This window comes from Mytilus trossulus, unplaced genomic scaffold (assembly GCF_036588685.1).
Source record: "Mytilus trossulus isolate FHL-02 unplaced genomic scaffold, PNRI_Mtr1.1.1.hap1 h1tg000070l__unscaffolded, whole genome shotgun sequence".
Taxonomy (NCBI): Eukaryota; Metazoa; Mollusca; class Bivalvia; order Mytilida; family Mytilidae; genus Mytilus; species Mytilus trossulus.
The window spans coordinates 4,004,839-4,030,164 of NW_026963294.1; the positions used below are offsets into that span (position 1 = coordinate 4,004,839).

General features: G+C 32.7%; 2 protein-coding genes and 1 pseudogene across 3 annotated transcripts; all 3 read right to left on the bottom strand.

Moving 5' to 3' along the window:
• Positions 1-111: 111 nt before the first annotated feature.
• On the bottom strand, positions 112-4,831 carry LOC134699549 (uncharacterized; annotated as a pseudogene).
• A 2,417-nt stretch (positions 4,832-7,248) lies between these two features.
• LOC134699445 (uncharacterized) lies at positions 7,249-12,882 on the bottom strand. The gene is made up of 4 exons (XM_063561041.1): positions 12,756-12,882; positions 11,085-11,444; positions 10,366-10,478; positions 7,249-8,839 (listed from the first exon to the last, which is right to left on the bottom strand). Exons 2-4 carry the CDS (start codon positions 11,439-11,441, stop codon positions 7,330-7,332), a joined length of 1,980 nt encoding a protein of 659 aa, XP_063417111.1. The 5' UTR covers positions 11,442-11,444; positions 12,756-12,882; the 3' UTR covers positions 7,249-7,329.
• A 7,594-nt stretch (positions 12,883-20,476) lies between these two features.
• On the bottom strand, positions 20,477-25,326 carry LOC134699459 (uncharacterized). 2 transcript variants are annotated; one of them, XM_063561049.1, is made up of 4 exons: positions 24,838-25,006; positions 23,505-23,864; positions 22,671-22,783; positions 20,477-22,077 (listed from the first exon to the last, which is right to left on the bottom strand). In XM_063561049.1, exons 1-4 carry the CDS (start codon positions 24,919-24,921, stop codon positions 20,547-20,549), a joined length of 2,088 nt encoding a protein of 695 aa, XP_063417119.1. In that variant the 5' UTR covers positions 24,922-25,006; the 3' UTR covers positions 20,477-20,546. The 2 variants fall into 2 exon arrangements, with proteins under 2 accessions (XP_063417119.1, XP_063417120.1); XM_063561050.1 differs by lacking the exon at positions 24,838-25,006 and adding an exon at positions 25,151-25,326 and having other exon boundaries at positions 20,479-22,077.

A 25,326-nucleotide genomic window follows, 5' to 3' on the forward strand; every position in this document is an offset into this window, starting at 1 on the left:
GCCCGGAAATATGTGTAATTAGGTAGGTTACATTATTATTTATCAAACTATTCACAGCATCTTTGGAGATAAATACAAGTATACAAAAACTTTTTAAGGCAAAATATGTCACTAATTTTCATAAACGAACCTCAGAAACGGTGTTATTTCTGAATCAACATCATCGTTATATGAATTAACGTACATACGAGGAAATTCGGACGTAATCTTGATCAGTCCCGAACATTCCTTATACGTCGATTTTGATACCAGACAACTAGGTTGACACATTTCACCGTTGGAGTCAAACGCTCTTACATAGGCTTTTGTTTCACCGGATATTGGCTTCATGAAGGCAATAAGAGCGATAGATTCAGAGGAACGGGTGCGTTTATCTATAGAAATGTAGTCCAAATGTTTACCATTATAGGAAAATCCATCAGTTTGGAATGTGATGTTAAATGTTCTTTTGTTTCTAATTTGATCAAGTCCTGGTTTTCGATTACGCTTGTGTTTGTTTGTTATTGCTATTGGGGACATAGCCAAATTGTCAAAGTTAAATGGAGTCTTTTTAGCTTGTCCTAGACGCAGATTTATACTAAAGCCAAATTTGAGATTAGTGCCTATTTCACTGAATTCAGTTGACCTTCGACCCCTTGATCTTCGACTACCGAAGTGAGACTTAAACCTTTTTGTTATTGTTGGAGCCGTTGAAGTTCGAGTGAGTTGTCTGTTCTCTTTGCTTTCGAATGATGAATTGCTTCCACTCTTTATAGATATAGGAAGCTGTGGTGTGATGCCTGGAAATTCATGTAGTATTGTCCTAGGTGTAGTTACTGCTTGTTTTATCCCAGTTACTGTTACTGCTTGTGTTATCCCAGATACTGTTGATGATTGATCCGAATCTTTAATATTTTTTACAGATAAAGGAATCTCCATCCTATTTCCTTTTGCCTTTGAAGGTTAATAATGCTAGACTTGACTTACTCCTCCATTTGGAATAAAATCATATCTTGATCCGGAAACACATCCTTTTTTACTTTTATCACAGTACAAAAATCCTTTAATCGCTCCTCCGCAGTTGTTACGACAAGTTGGGGCAGGTGCATATCTATAAATTTGTTTTGTAAATGAATTACTATACCCCTCAATATTCTTTTTTGATGGTAATAAATTATCCATACGCCTATTCGGTTGGTGTTATGGTACTGTGGTTTGTGGATAGTCAGTTTCTGAATTTATTCCTAACCTTTTTTGTCGTGTTCTAAATTTTTCCCAAAGATAATCTATGAAACAGTGATGGATGTAGAAAACTGGATCCATCGGACTCAAATTCGCGTCTGCCATATGACCGTCAGAGCCTCCGACCCACTCGTGAACACTATCATGGTGAGACTCTAAATTGGCATAACTACGTCTTGGAGTTGTTCGTCTTAAAATATCTCTGTGGTGTTTTTTGCGAAACACAGCTTTTAACTTTTTGGGATCAATGGGAGAGCTACGTTGTACAGCTCCTACATCACGTCTTAACAACGTAGTTGGTTTTGTTGGAGTCTCCCACAATGCAAACGGACCTGAATAAACAACGCCTGTTGGGTTCCCCAAAAATAGTTCAGTAAATAGGATGGAATCCGTCTTATTGGTCATCAAATAATCTGCTGTTGAATCCCAGTATGGAAGAGTCACTCTGCTATTTTTTTTCACGAAGAGCATTTTTAATTAATTATTAATTGAAAATATGATTTAGATTGTTTTGTTTTGGGATGGTCTATCATAAAAAAGACTGCAATTATATTTATTATTGGCTTCATGAAAAACAGAATAATTGTAACAAATTACTACTAAAAACATCACGGATACTGAAGATAACAGCATCATACTTTATTTACAATATTGCATAAAATGTCGGTGGTGTAAATGGTTATCAAACAAATGAATTCAAGACCATATCAAGGGAAGAAATCAATCATATACACGTTGAAAAGCCACTTTGTAAAGAAAAGAAAAACAACATTCTAGAGCACCGAAACTGACAAGCGTAGAAGCCCAGAGGAAAGCAAATGTGTTTTCCTCTACGTATTGTCCCCATTATTCTTCCTTTATTCCTTATTGATCCTTATTATGAAAAGTGAACAGGAATGATAACACTTACAAACTTCTGGATTATTAGACAGGTTTTTTTTCTTCTTATTTTCTTGATCCTTTTAACGTTCGCCCACTCCTCTTTATACGACTGAAACTAAAGTCATTCTTAAAAGCTTGTGCTACGGTAGTAAACTATTAAGTGTTATTATTGTTTAAACACTGAAAATACTGTACAACTTACAGCACGAGGTAGTATCTATGCCAGCTCACAAGATTAAGACCACCATGTGTGCAGATTTTAAGGCGCCTCCCTGGTGCATAAGGGCAAACGAATCATACTTGTTTGGGGAGACCGACTGAAAAATATGACGTTGGCGATGAAACAAATTACATTTCGAGTGAAAAATATAATATGTATTTGGTTAAACCTTTCGGAATTGCTAGTATGTAACGGGCATCAACATGTTCAACTTCATACTTTATTTAAAATTTTAACGTATCGACCGTCACAAATGATTCTTTTGTGCACGATAAGTGCGAGTTGAATTCGAAACTTAAGAAAATGGTATTTTTGAAGCGTTGACAAACTTAAAATATTTTGCAATGTACACCTAAAGGTAAATAAAGTTTGTGGTGAAAATATACGAACAATTGTTTGTAAATATACCTAACTCCGAGAAAAAATGAAAACGGAAAAATATAAAGAAATGGAGAAATCAAAAGCTGATGCATATTAAACGAATCGATAACAGCCGTTGTATTCTTGACTTGGTACCTGGATATTTGTATGTAGAAAATGGTGAATTATACCTGGTTTTAAAGCTAGCTAAACCTTTCATTAGTATGATATCAACAATATGTGAATAAACCAAAGAGATATAAAAGGTGAAAATGTCAAAAATAGCAATATAACAGTCAGCATTGTGCTATAATCTTAAAAGGGCACTAGCTGCCAAATTCATGTTCATCGATTTAACCAAAATTCTCATATTTTATTTACAACAATGTAAATTTTTTTCAAAACTATGAAACGTATTAAATAAACAATTTACAGGACATGGTCTCAATAAGATGTAGCTTCGTTTCGTGTGAATTTTAGCCAAGACGCCATCTAATTAACTATCGAGGTGACATTCTATGACCATATAAGCGATGTTAACATAAACATAGATAAAAATAGATTAAGCAACTAGTGCATTTGGATTTGTATAGCTCTGTTAAATTTTGTATTATAGATTAAACATTTATGTAAACGTCGTTTTTACCTTTATAAGAATGATTTGTTGTGGATCGAATCAGTCAAACAAATTATTTACCTTTGTTTCACTTTCAATGTTGACATTCTTTTCCTTTAAATAACCGTACACGGACGTTGTATGCGTTATTCTATCTCTTTCTACCGGGTTAAATTGGAGTTCACATGAATACGGATTTAATGAGATCGGAGTATTCACTTGGAAGTAAATAACTGATCATTATCAATGTTTATTAGCTTAATTTGATAAAATTGAACCATTTTAGCTGATAAAAGCAAATTATTATTTCACTATTTCACTTTCATTAATGATTGAACAAAAAAAAATCATACTTTATATGTTTTATATATATCGTAGCTAGTGCCCCTTTAATCACTATAAAATCTAAACAAAGATGCCAACAAAGTCAATAAAAAACGGAATTTCGACTAAGCACATAAGCAAAAACTTTAAGAGAAGAATATTACAAATTACCATAACACAATGACGGGATCGATAAGTACTGAGCCATGACAAATGGATAAAACAAAAAATCGACTAAACATTAATAGTATTATTTTACCAAGAAAAACAATGATAACACTATAACACCTATTTAAGATGATAAACAACGTCAGAACCTAGAATCTATACGTCAAGACCACCGTGTATTATCTTATCTTATCTATGAAATTGATATCAACAAGGTCTTTTTATTTTCCGCTGATATTCTAGATCTTTTTTGTAAAGAAGAGTCAAAATATAGAATACAGAGAGATGCACCCTCCGTGGTTTGCAAATACGTTAAACCCTTGTGCGTACATATACAGTCAATCAGTTTATGCAGTTGTAAAAACATGCATATTCTGCGGATGTTAGAACGATGCAAATTGTGCAGTTATGTTCAAATTGCTTGATTATATGACTATAAGCAGAGGCAGGAAATATACAAAGATTTCCCATTCCTTTTTAAATAATGATAACCAAATACATTCTCATCAAAAAATTATATTTTAACGTTCGATAATTTTAATATGTATATATTGGTCATACCATGACAAATGGCTGTTTTGTTGAAATACTGATATATTCTTGATAGTATCAGTTTTAATCTTTATAGGTTTCTTTGCAAATATTCAATACCTTTCTTAGCTAGTATTTGATTAATTCTTTACCTCTATTTCTTTCTTTTTGGATACAGTTTTGTTTTGATCGTGCCAATTATTGTATTCCAGTTTCTACATTCTAAAGGTTCTTTTTTTGACACCTTTGATCCAAGATATTGTCAAAACTGGATATTTTGCCAGTTTGCCTCCCAGTTAACTGACCTTTGGTTTTACTTTTAAATATAGCGGCTTTTTTAAGGCAGCAAGATGACAGTTGTCCGTTACTTATACTCTTTTGCTCCGTATCAATAGAGTGTTGGGATGTGGTCTCTAATTTCGTTACATGCATCTGTAAAGTAGAAAGGCTTACATCCCTTGGTTTTGTGATATTATACTGCGTTCCTGTTCGTCACATTCTACCTTCATGAAGTACGTATATATAAATCATATTTTTTATGTGCTGCAGATGTGGGGAAGTTTATTCATTTTATAGTTTCCCTTAAAATGCTTTTTATGTTATATTACTATTATGTTTCCTTTGATCATATGACTGTTGATGTAGCTCGGTTATTGTGAATTCAGCTTCAGGGGTCTTGGGTTTTGGTCGATCTTGAAAAGATGGGTCAAAAGGTACAATTTAAACGTATACTGTTTTCCAATGTTGTTTTCATTAGTTTACCCTTTTATACTTATTTTTCTCAATCTGTACTATCCGGAAAGTGTAGACTAGTATGGCTTTTGTTATTAATTTGCTATTACTTTTAACTTCAAATGTTAATTTTGTTTGCGTCCTTGTCAAATATATATGTTAAACTACACGTACTCTCTACAATAATCCCGCCAGGTTTTTTTTCTTCCGACTGTAATAATAAAACTGTATTAAGCCAGGAATATGACAGTTGTTTTCCCTTTGTTATATTGATTGATTGTTATAATGTTTTAAGTTGTTATGTTTAAAGACCTATATTTTTGTATTTTCCTCTGAATTCGGTATTTTTGTTCAATTGAGCACTTGCGATCTTATTAATGGAACCAGGGATTCAACATGCAAACACGATATACTTTGTTGAAAAAACTGATGGCTTTATTCATCAGAAAACAATGTTCGAATAAAAAATGTAACAAATAAACAAACGATAACCATTAAACTCCGGACAGGGAAAATCACAAATATATGCAACATGATAAAATATGCTCGTGAGCACAAAAACCCTGGACAGAGATGTTACAGCAAAACTTTAGTATTAGAACAAACTATATACACAGCTACTTTTGCATAGGTACTATTTCTGTATCAAAAATCTGTAGTACTGGAAATCTACTTTTAATATTCAGTACTATTTTGTTACTTTAAAATTATTGTAATATTTAGGTACCTGTATCCTACAGTACTTGATTTGTACTTTAAATTTAGGTACTACAGACTTTGGGTTACTACCGTTACATTTTCAGCATTTTGAAAGTTTGTCTATTTCAAATCTCTTAAATTATGATTTTCAAACATGGAATATTGTATAATTTCTGTACCAAAATATTTAGTACAAATCAAGTACTGTAAAATACAAGTACCTAAATATTACAATAATTTTAAAGTTAAGAGATAGTACTAAATATTAAAAGTAAATTTCCAGTACTACATATTTTAGTATAGAAATAGTACCTATGCAAAAGTAGCTGTGTATCAGATGTTTTGCTTCTCATTGTTAGGTAAAGTGTCAATTAGAAATGTCTAAGACACAATAACGGACACAAACAATATGTTAATTAAGGCAGTCGTCTTTTATTTGGTGTTTTTGTTGTCTTAAATGTAAAACCAGTAAGAGTCAACTTCTTTATGGTTCTATTTGTTAGTGTGTTCCTGTGTGTGCGTTTTGTTAATATAATCTGTTCGAGAGAACCTATCATGCTGCTGCAGACGGTCCAGGACCCATCAGTAGTTATCGTCTAGCATATCTTTTTTTTATTCCTCTAATTGTTACTAGTGACAGATCAACTCATCATATATACCAGGATAAAGTTAGTGTACGCTCATTGTTAAAGAACGTATGCCGAGCTATAGTTGGTAATTTATGTGTCCTTCACTCTCTTCTAGCTAGAGAGTTGTCTCATGGGCAATTATAACATATTTTCGTATTCGTCTTTATTTTTACAAATACAATATGTGATTGAAGAGCAACCCAAATATCCAAAATATTTGGCAAATACAGATTAGTAATCAATTCCAGTTGTGGTAGAAAGTTCTCATTTCTCCCAAAAAAATCAATTCGTTTTGGCCAAGATATCATTGAAAAAGCTCCAAATTATTTCCCTTTGATGAAAAAAGGCCATTGTTTTGCATTAAGATTGAAATGACTTTTTTAAATCATCTATGTTTTTTATTATTTTTCTTCAAATAAACTGTATTTAACTAAACTATTGTAATATTTAAGCGATTTCTGTAAAATCAATTCACTTTTTATTTCGATATTTCTTTTTTTCTCCTATTAGTTCAACAGAAAAAAAGTACCTTCACAAAAATACATGCTTCTTTCGAAGGTAGATTATGAGATTAAATGAACGGTGATTCCATATTTTTATTTTATTATCCCGTCAAGTATAGGTATAAAGTTTATTTATAGAAAAAAATAACGAAATCCTCTATTTTAAAAAAGGTCTTTACGCGCGAGCCCCCTGTTGATGCGGACTTTGAGTTGATGTCTTGATATAGATTTACATTATGTTGCCGTTGTGTTGCTGCATCACTGAAAGAAACCCTGTCCTTTTTCTTTCTTTTTTTGATAAAACTTTAAACAAAAATATATATCTTGTAATTTTTTTTTTTTTAATTGCTGCTGAAGGTTACATTTGATCAAATTGATTATTATTTTCCTGAAAACATCTTTGAAGAGACACTAAGGAAGACATTTCATAAGGGCAATATAATATTAATTTACACAAATGAACTTCAGAAACGGTGTTATTTCTGAATGAAACGCCTCATTATATGAGTCAAAGTACATACGAGGATAGTCAGGCGTGATCTTGATCAGCCCCGAACAATCCTTATACAATGATTCTGATACCAGACAACTGGGTTGACATATTTCACCGTTTGAATCGTACACTCGCACGTAGACTTTCGTTTCACCAGACACCGGCTTCTCAAACATAATAAAACCAAGAGATTGAGACATGTGCGTGCGTTCATCTATAGAAATAAAGTCAATATGTCGACCATTGTAGGAGAATCCTTCTGTCTGAAATGTAATGTTAAATGTTCTTTGGGTTTTAGTTTCATCTTGTCCTGGGTACCGATTCCTGTTGTGTTTGTTTATTATTGCTATTGGGGACATTGCTATATTGTCAAAGCGGTATGGAGTCTTTTTTCCTTGTCTCAGGCGAAAATTTATATCAAAGCCAATTTTGAGATTATTGCCTGTTAAACTGAAGTCTGTTGATCTTCGACCCCTTGAACTACGACTACCGAAGTGCGTTCTAAATCTATTTGTAATTGTTGGAGCAGTTGAGGTTCGAGTGAGTTGACTGTTCTCTGTACTTTCAAATGGTGAAATGCGTCCATTCTTTGTGTCAGGTAAACCCCCTTCTGCTTGTATTGACTGCGATACTTTTGCTGGTTGATCCGAAGATTTAATGTTTTTAATAGATGGAGGAATCTTCCTCCGTTTACCTTTTGCCTTTGATGGGTAATAATTGTTAACTCGATTTAATCCTCCATTTCGAATAAAATCATACCTTGATCCGGAAACACACCCTTTTTTAATTTTATCACAGAACAAAAATCCTTTAAAGGCGTCTCTGCAGTTGTTACTACAAGTAGGGGCAGGTGCATATCTGTAAATTCGTTTTGTAAATGAATTACTATACCCCTCAATATTCGTCTTTGGTGGTGTCAAATTATCCATAGGTCTATTTGGCATGTGTCCTGGTATAGTAGTTGGTGGGTAGTCTGTTTCTGAATTTATTCCTAATTTTTTCTGGCGTTCTCTGAATTTTTCCCAAAGGTAATCTACGAAACAGTGATGGAGGTAGAAAACTGGGTCCATGGGACTTAAATCTACGTCTGACATATGGCCGTCATTTCCTCCGACCCAACCGTGAACATTATCATGATGTGACTCTAAATTTGCATAACTACTATCTGGAGTTGTTGGTCGCAGAATTTCCCTGTGATATCTTTTAGTAAAGACTGTTTTCAACCTCTCTGGATCAATAGGAAACCCAAATCTTCCTACATCACGTCTTAACAACGTACTCGGTTTTGTTGGAGTTTCCCAAAATGCAAATGGACCAGAATAAACAACACCTTTTGGGTTTCCTAAAAATATTTCAGTAAATATGATAGAATCCTCTTTTTTGTCCATTAAATGATCAGCTCTTGAATCCCAGTATGGAAGAGTCACACGACTCCTTTTTTCTCGAAGTGCATTTTCGAATCTATACCATAGAAATGTTGATATAGAAATAAAAATAAAAGGATTCATTAGTATTAATAGAAATTGAAATTAATAATAACATAAGTAGTTAGCATATAAAGTCTACGTCAAAAAAATTATGCGTAGTAAAAGAAGGCAAACGATACCAGAAGGACGTTCAAACTTATAAATCGAAAATTAACTGATAACCATTTTGGAAAAAAGAAACCAAAACAGACAAATAATAGTTCACAAGACAAAATAGAAAAATGTTGGGGTGATCTCATGTGCTCCAGTTGGGTAAGCAATGTGTGCGATGTTTTTATTTGCGCAATAACTAATATTTTATCTCGCATTTTTGTCGGTATTTCAACAAAAAAAACGTTAAAAATACACTCGAATGATTCAAGCTACTAATATGTCTAGAATAAGATTGCATTAAAAGTATAAACATAAAAAAAACTACTAATAATTGATAAATTACATTATAATAAATTAAAATGCCGACAAAAACAGCACGATAATCTTATATAATTTTATCTCATTATAGAATTGTATTTGTAATGGTGAAATCTTTGGTACACGTATTTTACAGAATGTGTTCAAAATTTTCTAAATCTTGTAGTGATGTGCTACCTTTTCCTTTACATCTGCATTCCAAAACTTTTTTATTTTCCTGATATACTTATTTATACAATGACTGTAATTATATTGTAAACCTCAGATCTGTGTAGAGCCTCAAATCTGTGTCCGATGCTCAAATATGTGCCCCATCGTGACGTCAATCGCTAATCTATATATGTTATAAATTTACGGCATCAAATCTGTGTCCGAGTATTTTTAAATTTGTTTTCAATCGTAACGTCATTCGCAAATAAATGTTAACCTCAGACTTGTGTCCTTTTCTTTAATCATTTTCCAGTTTGTTTTGCAATGCGCAAATTGATACCCGTCTATACAGCTAATAAGTACGACCTTATAGGATTTTTTTTTTGTTAAGTCATTTCCCATAATTTAATGTTAAGTTGGGATGTGTTCTCCATGTGTGTGCTTACAAATTTTACAAGCGTGTGTAATTAATGTTGACTTTTTTATTTTCAAATTGTTTGTTGTTCTTGATCCCGTGTTTTAATTGTTCTGTAGTAATTATCGTACCTTCCCTTTACTCATCACGTCTTTATAATAAATACGAAATATAAGTTAATAACAACATCAGAGAAAAAGACTTCTATATACAAGCAATTAAAGATGAGTGTACGGCTATGTCTTACGTCACACTTTTAGCCATATATTTCAATAAAAAATTACCAATAAAAGACATAGAATTGAGACAATTAAAGACATAAATTTGGAACGTGCAAAAACACCATTTTTCTTTTTTTTTCTTGTAATTTTCGGATTTCTCTTCTCTCTTTTTTCATTTAACACCTAAGCTTCTGAATATAGACCGACACAAACCGTTACACAAGTGGTTTATTTACAGTTTGTGCTGCGGTATTTAAAATGTAAATGTTATTGTCTATAAAAAGAGAAGAATGTATAACTTACAATACCAGAAAATATCTATGCCAGCTCACAAAGTTTGGACCATTATGTGCCGAAACTCCGGCGCCTCCTTGGTGCATAATCGCAAACGAGTCATACTTGTTTGGTGAAACCGACTGGAAATATATGTCATAAACGATGAAAAAATTACATTCCGATTGAAAAATGTTACAGATGAATAGTCAATTATTCGTATATATTTAAAAAAAAATCAACAACATACGAACTGAAAGCGAAAGCTTCATTTGAAGAAAAAAAACATATTACTTAGGTAAAACGCCTAAAATAAATATGACAGTCGACAATTAAACAACAAGATTACATGACAACTGCCACAGTTTTCGAAGCTGATTGAAAAGAAGTGAAAGCATATTTTTTTCTATTCAAACGATCTTAATTTCCGAATATTTCATTTGACATTGATGAAAACATTATTCATTGCTCTTTATTGTATCTAAACACAATTAAAATTTCAATCGCAAAACTTTTAACGAATTTAAAAGAGGTCTTGCAGTGAAATGTCTATTTTAAAGAATATATTTATTACTTCCAGGACATTGTGTCTATGATTGACGTTCTTCTTCTTGATAATCAGTTGACATTCTTTTTCATTATATTAAACAGGCGTCTATGTCATTTGTTTCTGTTTGTGTAACCCTCATTCTTTAAACGACTCAAAAGTCTGACTTTCTGATCGTGACCATTGTTACGAATAAATTTACCTTGTCTTTCTTCATGGCATTTACTGCGTCAAAAAAATTGTTCAATTCATTTTCACTTAGTGTTCTTATTTCCTTCCTTTCACGCAATCTATACCGTGTTTGTCGTCTCAGTCGAATATGTAATTTCCTGCCGAGCGAATCTAGCCATTCAAAGGCATCCTTCCCTAAACATATTGAGCTTGTATTTCTGTACATCTGTGCCAAAAAAAATTCTAAACAGCTCGTTTGAACATCATATGCAGTACTGTTTCTTTCAATTTGTCTAGCGTAGCATTCTTCTAAACTTGGTGGGAATACATCTTCAACTATGAGCGCTGATGCCGGAATAAAAACCATTAACAGAAAATAAGACCTCATTTTCTGAAATTAAAATAAATCGTTCAAGACAGCGGTTGGTTTGATATAGTAAATTTTGTTCAATTCTGAAAAGTTATAAGTAAATGAGGTATAATAAGTTACCTGACATGTACTTCTTTACCACATGAGTACACTTATCTATACAATATCAGTCGTGTTGGATAACTGTATGCAGTCCTGAATTTTTAATAACTTTAAATCATACAATCAGTAAAACTATACGTCAATGCACACTTTGTAACTTATTGTTTGCATGTAATTTTCGCTGTAACAGCAGATCTTCTGACAAATTCTCCTGAATAAGTCTGTAAGAAATTAAGACTTATCCCATAACATTTACCAATGACAGGTCTATACATGTTTCGATTTTAAACGAATGCTTCGGATTTCTCGTGGTTGTGTGAACTTGGGCGAAATGTCGACCCCAAAAATTTGATCAAACATAATTTCAACACTTAACACGCGGCAGAATGAATTAGGACCAAGGATTGAAGACCTAGAGTCAGAATAATTTGAAATGGTAGCTGAAATTTCTACAAGCAAATTCTAACTGTGTAAGCAAATACGTTAGTCCGGCTCAGCTTGCCATTCTACAGAAGTCAAGAGTTCATAAATTTGAGAATGGAAATGGGGAATGTGTCAAAGAGACAAAAACCCGACCAAAGAGCAGACAACAGCCGAAGGCCACCAATGGGTCTTTAATGCAGAGAAAAACACCCGTCTCCGGAGGTGGGATTCACCTGGCCCCTTAACAAAAATGTATACTAGTTCAGTTATAATATTCATATCACCATGTCAGATAATCATTCTTTTATGCATTAAATACAAGTATTTGCTACGGAACATTACAACAATTGTCAGTCATTTTGCCAATGCTCAAAAATAAATATTCAAAAAGCGGAAAATTACGCGCATCTGGTGCAAATTTAAAATGTCAATCCTGGTATCGATGATGAGTTTATTTACAACACAGAAGACCCAACATATGACAAAAGAGATATTTACAGAACAGAGAACAAAAAGCAAAATGTGCAGAATAATTAATTAAAAAGTTTAAGAATAGAGCAAAGAGAAATAATAGTAATAAATCGATTGTTGAAATATAAAGAATACAGAATAAAGTGAAAAAATAAAATAAAAATAATGAAATGAAAAACACCCTGTCTCCCTTTCAATAATTTTATATTCTATTACAATATCCAAGTGTTCTTTTGTTAAATTGAACTTAAAGATTATGCAATTATTGTTCAAAGACAAAGTTAAAGATCCTAAAGAAACAATTATTTACTTAAAATGTTAAAAACAATACTTTACCTTATTTCCAGATGATACAACTCATCCAGAAATCGCTGAGTACATCCATTTATATACCAGATCTTTATGGAATGACGATGTTACATGTCTATTTAATCGTCCAAAGATTCACCGAGAATGTTTTTGGAAAGTATATTTGTTTTGTAAACTTAATTATATTCGTGTTAGTTTATTCACCTAACATAAATTATCCGGCAAATACAAACAAATTTATAAGGTAATAAGGACACTGACTTGACGGAGCACAACAATGTCTTTTTATTTATGAAAAAAATTACATAATTTTAACGTGTGCAACATGAATGCTGTTTCTTGTCAAGAAACTGTAACATTTGATTTTAAAAATAGTTCGTGGAGGGTTCATGGGTTTAACCACAATACCAAAATACTTTGACATAGAGTACTGAAATAGTAAGAAATAAGTAGTTACAACATGAAATGTGAAAATTAAGGGGAATTTATGACAGGTGTGGATAGTATTTGGTGCTCTTTGTAAATCATCTTTTTTTCCGCGTGTTATGAGATTCACGTATCTTACCTTTTTGTGAGTACAAAGATTGCGATTTCGCAATAAATGTTATTTACTTTCCACTACAGAGAATCGGGGTTTCAATTAAGTCTATTTTCCATTCAGACCGAGTTTTAGAGAAATTTCATAGTCCGGCGGTAAAATTCAAAAGGAGTTAAATGTCGAAGGTTCGAAGTTCTCTATGCTTTGTTTCATTTTGAATAGAAGTACATAAAGCATTAACAGAATAGGAAGTTTTCTTCCCAGATATGATTGTAAAAGTGTGGATGACATTCCGTCATGTAACGTATACCTTTTTTTTCATCTGAGACATACGGTACACCATGGTTTGAGGTCTGACACTTTGAAAGAGTGCGAAAGATACCAGAGAAATATTCAAACTCATAAATCGAAAATAAACTGACAAAGACATGGATAAAAAAGAAAAAGACAAACACTAGTACACAAAACACAGCATTGGAAAATAAAGACTAACCAACATAACTGTGGAGTGCATTCGTCACAACTCGGCCGATTCCGTACCTCATCTAACAGGAGAGTAGCGGAGTCACCCAAGGATTGCCGATTGTGTGGAGTGTCCTCAATATTAAATACATATAGATTTTGACTTGATGATCTATTTTTAGATGAGTCTTATGTAGACGAAACGCGTGTCTGGCGTATTAAATCATAATCCTGGTACCTTTGATAACTATTAATGAAAAGTGTGGCGAGTATGATGTCTTAAGTCAATATTGATAATAATATGTAGACCCTGTTTCTTGAATCAGTCATAAGAAGAAATGGTATCTATAAAAATGTGAGGAACCACAAAACCCATATTTTTTTATTATTAAAATGTACTGTACCAAGTCAGGAAAATGTCAATTGTTATATTATAGTTCGTTTCTGTCTGTGTTTATTTAAATGTTGTGTTTCTGTTGTGTCGTTGTTCTCCTATTTTATCTCATGTGTTTCCCTCAGTTTAAGTTTGAAACCCAGATTTGTTTTTTTCTCAATCGATTTATGAATTTCAAACAGCGGTATACTACTGTTGCCTTTATTTAGCCAATACTTGCGTTATAATGTAAATATTTAAGTTGTGTGTTACTGGAATCAGTCCAGAGACTCAAACGGTGTTGAATGCGTTTGGTACTCATGAATTAAAAATATGCTTATTGTATGTATTAATAACAATAAAGGTATTAATTATTTTTGTAGTGTTCAAAATTCTTTAGAGGTTTTAGAATACTAGCTTTTGATAGTCCTTCTAATTTTGTTGATAGGAAGGATTTCTCTACAGCTCTCTAGTATAATTAAAAGGTCTTTTGAAAAGTAAATTCAAATTTATTTGCTGTAACACATCCAAAGCTTTTTTCTATAATGAAAACAGAAATAATGCTTGATACAAATATGAAGATATGATCAAAGCTTATTTTCTCCTGTGAAAGGTCTTGCTGTTAGTACTTTACAACAGATTGAATCTAGAATTGCTGTTTATCACAGTGTTTGGTCAAACGCAGTAGGGAATAGTCATTTATAGGTTTGGGATTGACATTTGCAATAATACCTACCTTAAACTTGGTAATATAATTCGTTAATAATCAAGAGTTCTCAAAATATACTACTGAAAGTCAGTTTATTTGCGATTTATGAGTTTGACTGTTTTTCTGAAATCTTTCGTTCCTTTTCTTTTACACAATGGAATTGATTCTAAACATATTTTTTAAATCTGAACTACTAATTTCATTGAACTGCGTCTCCTCTGAAACCAAACAAAGGCGGAAATAGTTGTGATAAAATGTATAAATATAGTGTTTTGTTCTTACCTAAACTTGTCTTTGAAATAATCCTTTTTCCACAGAAATGGCCAATTTTTGTAAAAAATATCCAATTCGAAGACCGTGATCGATCTGTGTATTTTACTCTTTCGCGCATGCTCAGTCTATGTAGTGCCCGCAAAATATAAAAACACTTTGCTTCAACACTTGCCCAACTGTACCGCAATTTTGTGGGCCTCTTCTATTCAATCTAACATTAACAGCAGTAGTTATACTTTTCTAAATTTAGACATTTTCATTTATAAAAGGAAACTTCACACTTAAATATACGACATAACAGACGATTTTTAATTCTCCATTGTTAATTTTCTTTTTTACACGGCAATATTTCGTTGGCTTCATCATACGGTTTTTGTAGAACTCAATTCGTTCAGTATTATGCCCGTGTGTGTAATAATAAAGTAGATTTAATTGTTAACAATATTAAACGATCTTATTACAATATCAATAACAAGTAAAATCACAAAAACATGAAAAATACTGAACTTCGAGGAAAATTAAAAAAGGAAAGTCCCAAATCAAAAGGCAAAATCAAAAACCCAAACACATCAAACGAATAGATAACAACTGTCATATTCCTGACTTGGTACAAGCAGTTTTATTATGTAGAAAATGGTGGATTGAACCTGGTTGTATAGCTAGCTAAACCTGTCACTTGTATGACAGGCGCATCAAATTCCATTATATTGACAACGATGCTAGAACAAAACAAACAGACACAATCGGCACAAATGTCAACAATAGGAAGACAGTAGTCAGTATTGTGGTATCATCCTAATCACTATAAAAACAAACAAATATAACAAAGAAGCACAAAAAGGCTTACATCAAAATTTATCAACCGCGTTTTTTGTTGTTGTTATACAATTGTATTTATGTATCTTAAATCAACCCATAAAGGATTGAAAGATTTTAAATATTGGGACCGAATCCAGACATATGATTAAATTAACATTAACTCTGACGTACAATAGCGCGTTTGACGTCACCTAGGTATTCAACTTGACTCATAAGTTGGTTTAAAGGTTGGATGAGTTGAAACTGAACACATGGTGATTTTTGTAAAATTTAGGATATGAGATACCGTTTTAAAAACATAAAAACATAGCCGTATTTGACACAACCTTTTTCAACTTTTGATCTTCAGTGCTGTACAACTTTGTACTTTTTTTCACTTTCGATCTTTTATATCTGGGCGTCACTGGTGAGTCTTGTGTGGACGAGGCGCGTTTTTGGCGTATTGAATTTTAAACCTGATGCTTTTTGTTATCTATTAATCATGTGTTTCTTTGTCTAATACGTTCTCCTATTGATTTGTATTGTAGTTCTGTAATATTATGTTGTCATTTCAATGTTATATTTAACATTGCCATTAAAGTGCGAGGTTTGGCACAAAACCAGGTTCAACCCAACATTTTTTCCTTTAAAAATGTTCTGTACCAAGTCAGGAATATGGCCATTGTTATATTATTGTTCGTTTCTGTGTGTGTTACATTTTAACGTTGCGTCGTTTGTTTTCTCTTATTTTTTAGTGTAAATTCACATTGCGATAAGACGTGTCACGGTACTTGTCTATCCCAAATTCATGTATTTGGTTTTGATGTGATATTTGTTATTTTCTTGGGATTTTGTCTGATGATTGGTCCGTTTCTGTGTGTGTTACATTTTAGTGTTGTGTCGTTGTTCTCCTTTTATATTTAATGCGTTTCCCTCGGTTTTAGTTTGTAACCCCGATTTTGCTTTTTGTCCATGGATTTATGAGTTTTGAACAGCGGTTTACTACTGTTGCCTTTATTTGATACGTTTTCTACAGGTTCAGCCAAAATTCATATTAAAATCTTTGTATCTATGAAATTATTTAGTAAATGTTTTATGTAATTTATGGTAGAGAACTCCTTAACTTAATAATTTACAATATCAATGTTCAGCATTGTGCTTACAGAAAAGCTAAATGCTACAAAAAAGTAAATTGAGGAAACTAGATTTTAAAATAAAGTAAAACAAGACACTATAAGCGTAAAACAAGCGTAACTAAAAATTGAATGGTGCAGTAAATTGGTAATAACCAATTTGTATAAAGACTGTTTTGATCATAGGTTCCATAAGCAATAGGATCAATGTTCATTTATGACCAGTTTAAAGTAAATGCAAATCGTTACTCGAGGATGTTCTTTGTAGATATGACATCTAAGTCTGTATTTGTAAATGCCTTTACCAAGTCAGGAATTATAACAGTTGTTTTCCACTCGTTACATGTTTTTCAGCTTTCGTTTTTCCCCTTTTATAAAGAATATTCTGTTGAAGTTCGGTATTTTTGTTATTTTAGTTCTTTTTAATTCTAACTGAATGTATTCCATATACTAACTCTATACATGTATATAGATATAAGAAGATGTGGTACAAGTGCAACTGAGATAACTGTTCATCCAAGTCACAATTTGTAAAGGTAAACCATTATAGGTCAAAGTACGGTCTTTTACACGGAACCTTGGCTCACACCGAACAGAACATTAGAAAGGGCCCCAAAAATTATTAGACGTATTAAACCTTAAAGGGACAATCAACGGTCTAATCTATATAAAAAACGAGAAACGAGAAACACTTATAAACCACATCAACAAACGACAACCATTGAACACCAGGTTCCCGAATCCCAGGCATAGATTACAGTAGCCGTTTTTGGCACAATTTTTAGGAATTTTGGGTCATCACTGATCTTCAAATTTGTACTTGTTTGGCGTTATAACTATTTTGATCTGAGCATCACAGATGAGTCTTACAGTATGTAGACGAAACTTGCGTCTGACGTATTAAATTATAATCCTGGTACTTTGATAACTATTAGTACAGGTGCAAACACATGCATACATGTATATGTATGGTACAAGTAGAACAGAGTAAATCTTAGCAGTGCGTATAGGGTGCCAGTAATAAGATATTTAGTAGAAAAAAGAATCCTTACAGCCTATACAAATGATGAATATGGTGCATCCGTGTTTTAACAAATTGTCCTCTACCATTATTGTTTTGTTTGAGAAACTTTCACAATGTAAAATGCGGGAAACAAACATTAAGTACAATGTTCTATATTGACGACCTAGCTTTGGTCAACAACGTTTTTCAAATGCTTAATAACAAATGGGAAAGACTATAATTGAGAAATTTCCAAACGATGAAAACCGTAAGATTGATTTAAATAAGTCAAATGTTTGTGATAAAAAATCTAATTTGTTGCTTTTGTTTTTGACGGATTGTGCCTCCTGTTGCAGTGTTGGGTTATTTTGTAGAGTTCTAAACAATGTGAATACATATATTTGTTGGGAAAAGGATATATTGTAGTTTCGCGCTATAAGTCAGCTAGATTTGTGACCTTTGGCTTGGATCTTTTTTTTTAAATGTTTAACTTATTTTGTGGAAAGAAATAAAACCCAGTTCATCACTTATTTTCTTTTAAGTGGTTGCTTATCCTAGAAGGTCACACTTTCTGTATGTTTTTTTTTCTCACGTTTTCACTATCGTAAAAATTGTGTTATATTGTAAGGACAAAAAAAAAGATATGCCTTGTGTGGTTTAAAGTGTAGATGCATACTATTAGATCTGTTTTTATGACTGATGTTTGTCTGTCAGTAACTGCAAGCATTCCTTAATACGGTGTATGTTTTTATTAGTGTTGTCAACGGTTAACCGGTTAACCATCGGAGGGACCGAATATCGAATACCAATATTGATTGCTATTGTTATTCTAAAAAAACATAAAATAATTAGACAACGTGTCTATCACCTCGGGGCAAGATCTTAAGTAAACATTATTAGTTTATATGTTTTTTTAAACAATAACCTTAAATCAGTTATCCAATTAGTTCTTGTCCTAATTTTTTTATCTAAAATTGCGTAGACCTTCGTCTGAATGTGCAACCTCCATCGTGCAAGGTTTTGTCATACTTTAAACGTAATGCCAACTCAAAAATTGTGAAATGCAAATCAACGTGAACGTAATTAATTTATACTTGATGTAAACTTGCTGGTACGAGTAACACGTTCAATCAATTCAAATTGAAACACTCCACAGTATTTTCTGTGCCATGAAGAGAAAATGAAAGACTCATCGGTTTCAGACATTTTCAATTCGACGAGATCAAGCAGTTTGTTTATCTTTTCAATCTGAAGTTATTACAAACGCCGTAGTAGATACGGTAGTATTACATCATTATCCTTAAAAGTCAACCTTCGCCAGGAATCCTCACAGACGAGCCTTATAATGTCAAAGCACAAACATTTGTAGGGTAATATAAATAAGGTTTCCAAACATCAACTTAAACTACCGGTTAACCAGTTAATCGGTCGAACGATTATCCTATTAACCGGTTAATCAAAACTGTTCGATTTGACAACACTAGTTTTTATTGATCTATTATTACCAATGTTATTTCAACTGATCAGGCGGAGCTTAAGTTTTAATTTGCATAAGGACAGTCTATTTGAAGATGTGTGTGATAAGAATGATTGCCGTTATAATTATTACTGATTTCTAATCACCTATCAGTGTCATCGAAGGAATTTACAAAAGAATTACTGGACACTTCATTGATGAGTTTATCCTAATACACCTATCTATAGATGGACTGTTTTATTATGTGCGAACCGGTTAAACTCCACCCAGTCAAGTGAAATAAATCGAGTAATATACTATTATAGAATTCACTGCTATATCTGTACAAGTTATAGTGAAATTTTCTTTAATGAACTTTTTTTATTCTGCTGATTGAGATTGTTGGGATCTAACAAATTTAGATTATCCTCTCAACATTTAAATGTGGTTGTTCAAGGTCAAGATACTCCTCAGTAATATCATATGTCATAAATAAAAAGTAAAATAACTAAAATACCGAACTTCGAGGAAAATTCAAATTAAAAATTGCCAAATCAAATGGCAAAAGCAAAAGCTCAAACTCATCAAACGAATAGTTAACAACTGTCATGTTCAAGACTTGATACAGGCATTTTTTATGTAGAAAACTGTGGATTGAACCTGGTTTTATAGCTAGCTAAACCTCTCACTTGTATGACCGTTGCATTAAATTCTGAAAGTATTCGAAGCAGCAGACATTGAATGTTTCTGTTTACCTTAGTTACCATTTTTTAAAACTCAGGGCGATTTATATGACGACACATTCTCCGTCGATATAGACTCTAAATTGATATCAGAGAAGGTTTTTTTATATTGTCTTTTCGTTGTATTGCTGTCTCATTAAAGAGGATATATTTCCACATGTGGATAAAACTTTGGGAATATAAGTGAGAGAATACATATTCATGATATTTATTTAACTTTATTGGTTGCTGCTAAATATAACATATCATTAAATTGATTATTTACTTCACAGTATTTTTGGATATTCTAAGACAAATAACAAGTCATATTTTTAAAGTAAAATGGTCGCCTTAATTTACACAAACAAACCTAAGAAACGGTGTTACTTCTGAATCTAAAGCATTGTTATATGAATCTACGTACATACGAGGAAAATCAGACGTAATTTTTATCAGTCCCGAACATTCCTTATACAACCATCTTGATACCAGACAACTCGGTTGACACATTTCACCGTTTGAATCGTACACTCGCACGTACGCTTTCGTTTCACCAGATACTGGCTTCTCAAACATAATAAGACCAACCGATTCAGATGTGTGCGTGCGTTCATCTATAGAAATAAAGTCAATATGTCGACCATTGTAGGAGAATCCATCTGTCTGAAATGTGATGTTAAATGTTCTCTGCTTTTGAATTTCATCATGTCCTGGGTTTCTATTTCTTCTGTGTTTGTTTATTATTGCTATTGGGGACAATGCCAAATTGTCGAACTGATATGAAGCACTATTCAAAGAACTGAGGTTTCTCATCTCTTGTCTCAGGCGAAGATCTATATCAAAGCCAATTTTGAAATTGTTGCCTATCAAACTGAAATCAGCTGATCTGCGACCTCTTGCTGCAGTATTATCGAAGTGGGTTCTAAATAATGTTGTACTTTTCGGAGCTGCTGAAGCTCGGCTTACTGGTGCGTTCTCTGCGCTTTCGAATGGTGAAATGCTTCCACCCTTTATGTCTGGTAAACCCCCTTCTGCTTGTATTGACTGAGATACTTTTTTTGATTGATCCGATGATTTAATGTTTTTAATAGATGGAGGAATCTTCTTCGGTTTACCTTTTGCCTTTGATGGGTAATAATTCGTAACTCGACTAAATCCTCCATTTCGAATAAAATCATACCTTGATCCGGAAACACATCCATTTTTAATTTTATCACAGAACAAAAATATTTTAAACGCTCCTCCACAGTTGTTAGCACAAGTCGGAGCATCTGCATATGTATAAATTTGTTGGGTAAATGAATTACTATACCCATCAATATTCTTCTTTGGTGGTTTCAAATTATCCATTAGTCTATTTGGCTTATGTGCTGTTATAGTGGTTGCTGGGTAGTCTGTTTCTGAATTTATTCCTAATTTCTTTTGATTTTCTCTAAATTGTTCCCAAAGGTAATCTACAAAGCAATGCAGAAGCCAGAAAACTGGATCCATTGGACTAAATATTATGCTCGACATCTGTCCAGTATTTCCTCCAACCCACCTGTGAACATTATCATGGTGAGATTCTAAATTGGCATAACTACTGTCTGGAGTACTTGGCCTAAGAATTTCCCGATGATATTTTTTTGTAAACACCTCTTTTAACCTCTCTGGATGAACTGGAGAGCCTACTACCCCGATTTCTCGTCTCAACAACGTACTCGGGTTTGTTGGTGTTGACCAAAATGCAAATGGACCTGTATACACAACGCCTTTTGCATTTCCCAAAAACAATTCAGTAAATAAGATAGAATCCTCCTTGTTTTTCATCAAAAAATCTGCTCTTGAATCCCAGTAAGGAAGAGTCACTCTGCTATTTTTTTCCCGAAGAGCGTTTTCGAATCTGTTATAGAAATAGTAATATTAAAATATTTCATTAGTATAACAAGATTTAAAGAAACGAATGAGTTAGTAACATATAAAGTCAATTGAATATAGCTGTATAGTGATTACATGTTTATTGTCATTATTTTGGTGAAAGTTGCAACAAAATGGTTATCACACAAGATAAAGACTTGTATTTCATATTGTAATATCATACTTTCTATGATTCATTAAAGGAAATTTAAACAATTAATCTTCTATTTTTGTCTATCCATTAAACATTCATTATGCGTACATCCAAATTGGAGATTACCCTATGCATTAAACAAGAATAGATATTATAAGTCTAAGTACTGAGATATTTAGAGCAACTACTGAATAAAACACATATTTGCAATGATGAAAACGCAGATCACAAGAATACGTTTAGTGTTTTTTTTTTTTTTTCATTTGAATAATATACACTTCCTTTTTTTTATTCCACTAGTAAAAGTTGTGATCTCTGCTATGCCATGTTGTATCTCTTTTCGTGCATGTATAAACGTTTGTGATACGGTTATATAATCCACTATTATTGACTTATTTTTTGTACAAAAAGAAAGTGCAACTTACAATACTAGGAAATATCTATGCCAGCTAACAAAGTTTGGACCATCATGTGCAGATGCGCCGACGCCTCCTTGGTGCATTATTGCAAACGAATCATATTTGTTTGGTTTGACACTCTGAAAATAAGGCCCTGATTAGATATTGAACAAATTGCATTATGAGTCAGATATATAACAGGCCCTTACCACATATTATGCATGAAACAGAATACAAAAAAGTCTGAAAGCGGATATTTAATCAACAAAATGTAATCATAACTCCAACATATGAATATTTCATTATAAATAAATCTAAAGGAAAGTTGGGTATAAGATCATAATTAGACACTGATTAAACGATACAAATAATTAAAAACATTTAAAGTACAACTTACGATATATATACTGTGTTATTTGTCTAACATTGATTGATTGATTGATTGATAGATTGATGATGTTTTAATTGTCACTTTTTAGACATATTTAGCGGCGTTGAGTTTTTATCAGTGGATGAAGCCGGAGTGCCGGGAAAAAGCACTGACCTTCGATAGGAAAACTGACTAGTCAATTAAGATCGGAGTTGGCAACCCGAGTGTTCACAGGTCAGTGATTAGAACTATTTAGACCTCCTGTCAAAGGAGGTCCCCGTTTACAATTATATTCAATAACCAAAACGCTTCCCCTTTTTCAACAATAGACAGGCGTCTGTACAATTTGTTAAGATTTATTTTGCCCTGATTTCGAAATGAATTCGTCAGAAACTATCTAGTTTTAATATTTATCAAACAGGTTAGACGGACAATACATTACAAAAAAAGTCTAAATTTCTAATCGTTACCATAGTTACGAATAAACTTACCTTGTCATTTTTCAGGGCATTTACTGCGTCAAAAAAATTGATTAATTCAGTTTGACTTAATGTTCTTATTTCCTTCCTCTCGCGCAATTTGTACCGTGTTTGTCGTCTCAGTCGAATGTGTAATTTTCTGCCGAGAGAATCGAACCAGTCAAATGCATCCTTCCCTAAATCTATTGAGCTAGTATTCTTGTACATATGACCCAAAAATCTTTCCAAACAGCTCGTTTGAACATCATATGGAGTGGTGTTTTTGTCAACTTGTCCAGAGTAACATTCTGCTAAACTAGGTGGGAAAACATCTTCGACAATGAGTGCTGACGCCGGAATAAATACCAGTAAAAGGTAATAAGACCTCATTGTCTGCAAAAAATGAGAAAAAAAACCAACTCATAACGACGATTTTTATGGCATTAATTGATTTTTCAACTGTGATGTTGTCATTTTAATTTGATATGTTATATTTGTTTTGATCATATACTTGAGAAACTTTTTTTATTGAAGATTGTATGAAGTGCACTGACATTAAGTTACGTCACAGTGGAGCAGGATCTCTTTACCCTTCCGGATGTCACAGTGGAGCAGGATCTGATTATCCGTCCGGATGTCACAGTTGAGCAGGATCTGCTTACCCTTCCGGAGCAACTGAGATCTCCCCTTGTTTTTTTGGTGGGGTTCGTGTTGTTTATTCTTTAGCTGTCTATGTTGTTTTATGTGTTCTATTGTTTGTCATTTTGTCTTTTTCATTTTTATTCACGGTGTTGTCAGTTTATTATCGATTTATGAGTTTTACTGTCCCTCTGGTATCTTTCTTCCCTCTTCTTTCAGCTGGGGAACTTGCTTGTCAATTAGATATAGGAAGATGTGGTGTGAGTGTCAATGAGACAAGTCTCAATCCAAATGCTTACATTAATCTTTGCTGATATGGTTTGCTTTATGTTCTTACAAATGGTTTTACATCATCATAAACATGCTGATGAAGAAATTACGTTATCCAAAATATTTATAGATACTTACATCTAAGAAATAATTATTTCATGCCATGCTCTATGCTCATTTAACATGGGTAGGCCTTATATTTGTTAACATCTCAATACAGAGCAATAGCGAGGTCTTAAATGTTTACAAATATAATGCCTACCCATGTTATATTGAGCATAGAGCATGGCATGATTGAATTATTTTGATTCTAATAGGAATATTTTGAACTTTGTACTTCGAAGCGGACCTATAGTAGACGCTCGAAATGTCGCCATTTTGATTTGTTGAACAAAATCGTTATAGAAAAATCAACAGTTTATCAATAATAAAAAAGAATAGAAACATTTAAACTTACTTTCAGAATGTTTTTATTTAATTTCCTAGTGAGCAACACCAACAAAAATGTCCATTTAGATTTCTGGCGTTGTTTAAAATGCATCTGACGTTGCAATTTCAATTGTGACGTCAATCACTTGCAACCCATGTTCTATTTGAATAAGAACATGGCTTTGTACTCAAATCTAAAGAAGAACGTCATATTAGAATTTATATTTCCTTTTTTTTTAAAGTACTTTTTTATGCAAAATTTAAGATTATTGTTTAATGACTTGGTTTAAAAAGCAATGAACTAATAATTCAAAGCAAAAATAATTGCATTCGTACTTTACCTTATTTCCGAATGGCAAAACTAATCCAGAAATCGCAGATTGTAACGATTTATATACCAAGAGCTAAAAAAAAAAGCTGTGGTCCTTGTCCATTAAGTTGACCAAAATATGACCGAACATATTCTTGGAAAACAGATTTGTTTGGTAACTTCAACATGTTCGAGTAAATTCGTGTC

Bases quoted from the DNA above. Each gene is read 5' to 3' on its own strand.
- LOC134699459 (XM_063561049.1), bottom strand. From the start codon at position 24,921: ATGCATTTTAAACAACGCCAGAAATCTAAATGGACATTTTTGTTGGTG. The intron at 23,865-24,837 runs GTAAGTTTAAAT...CATTTTTTGCAG, and splicing joins TAAATAAAAACATTCTGAAA to ACAATGAGGTCTTATTACCT. The intron at 22,784-23,504 runs GTAAGTTTATTC...CCTTATTTTCAG, and splicing joins ATGCCCTGAAAAATGACAAG to AGTGTCAAACCAAACAAATA.
- LOC134699445 (XM_063561041.1), bottom strand. From the start codon at position 11,441: ATGAGGTCTTATTTTCTGTTAATGGTTTTTATTCCGGCATCAGCGCTC. The intron at 10,479-11,084 runs GTAAATTTATTC...ATATATTTCCAG, and splicing joins ATGCCATGAAGAAAGACAAG to TCGGTTTCACCAAACAAGTA. The intron at 8,840-10,365 runs GTAAGTTATACA...TCTATGGTATAG, and splicing joins CATAGATATTTTCTGGTATT to ATTCGAAAATGCACTTCGAG.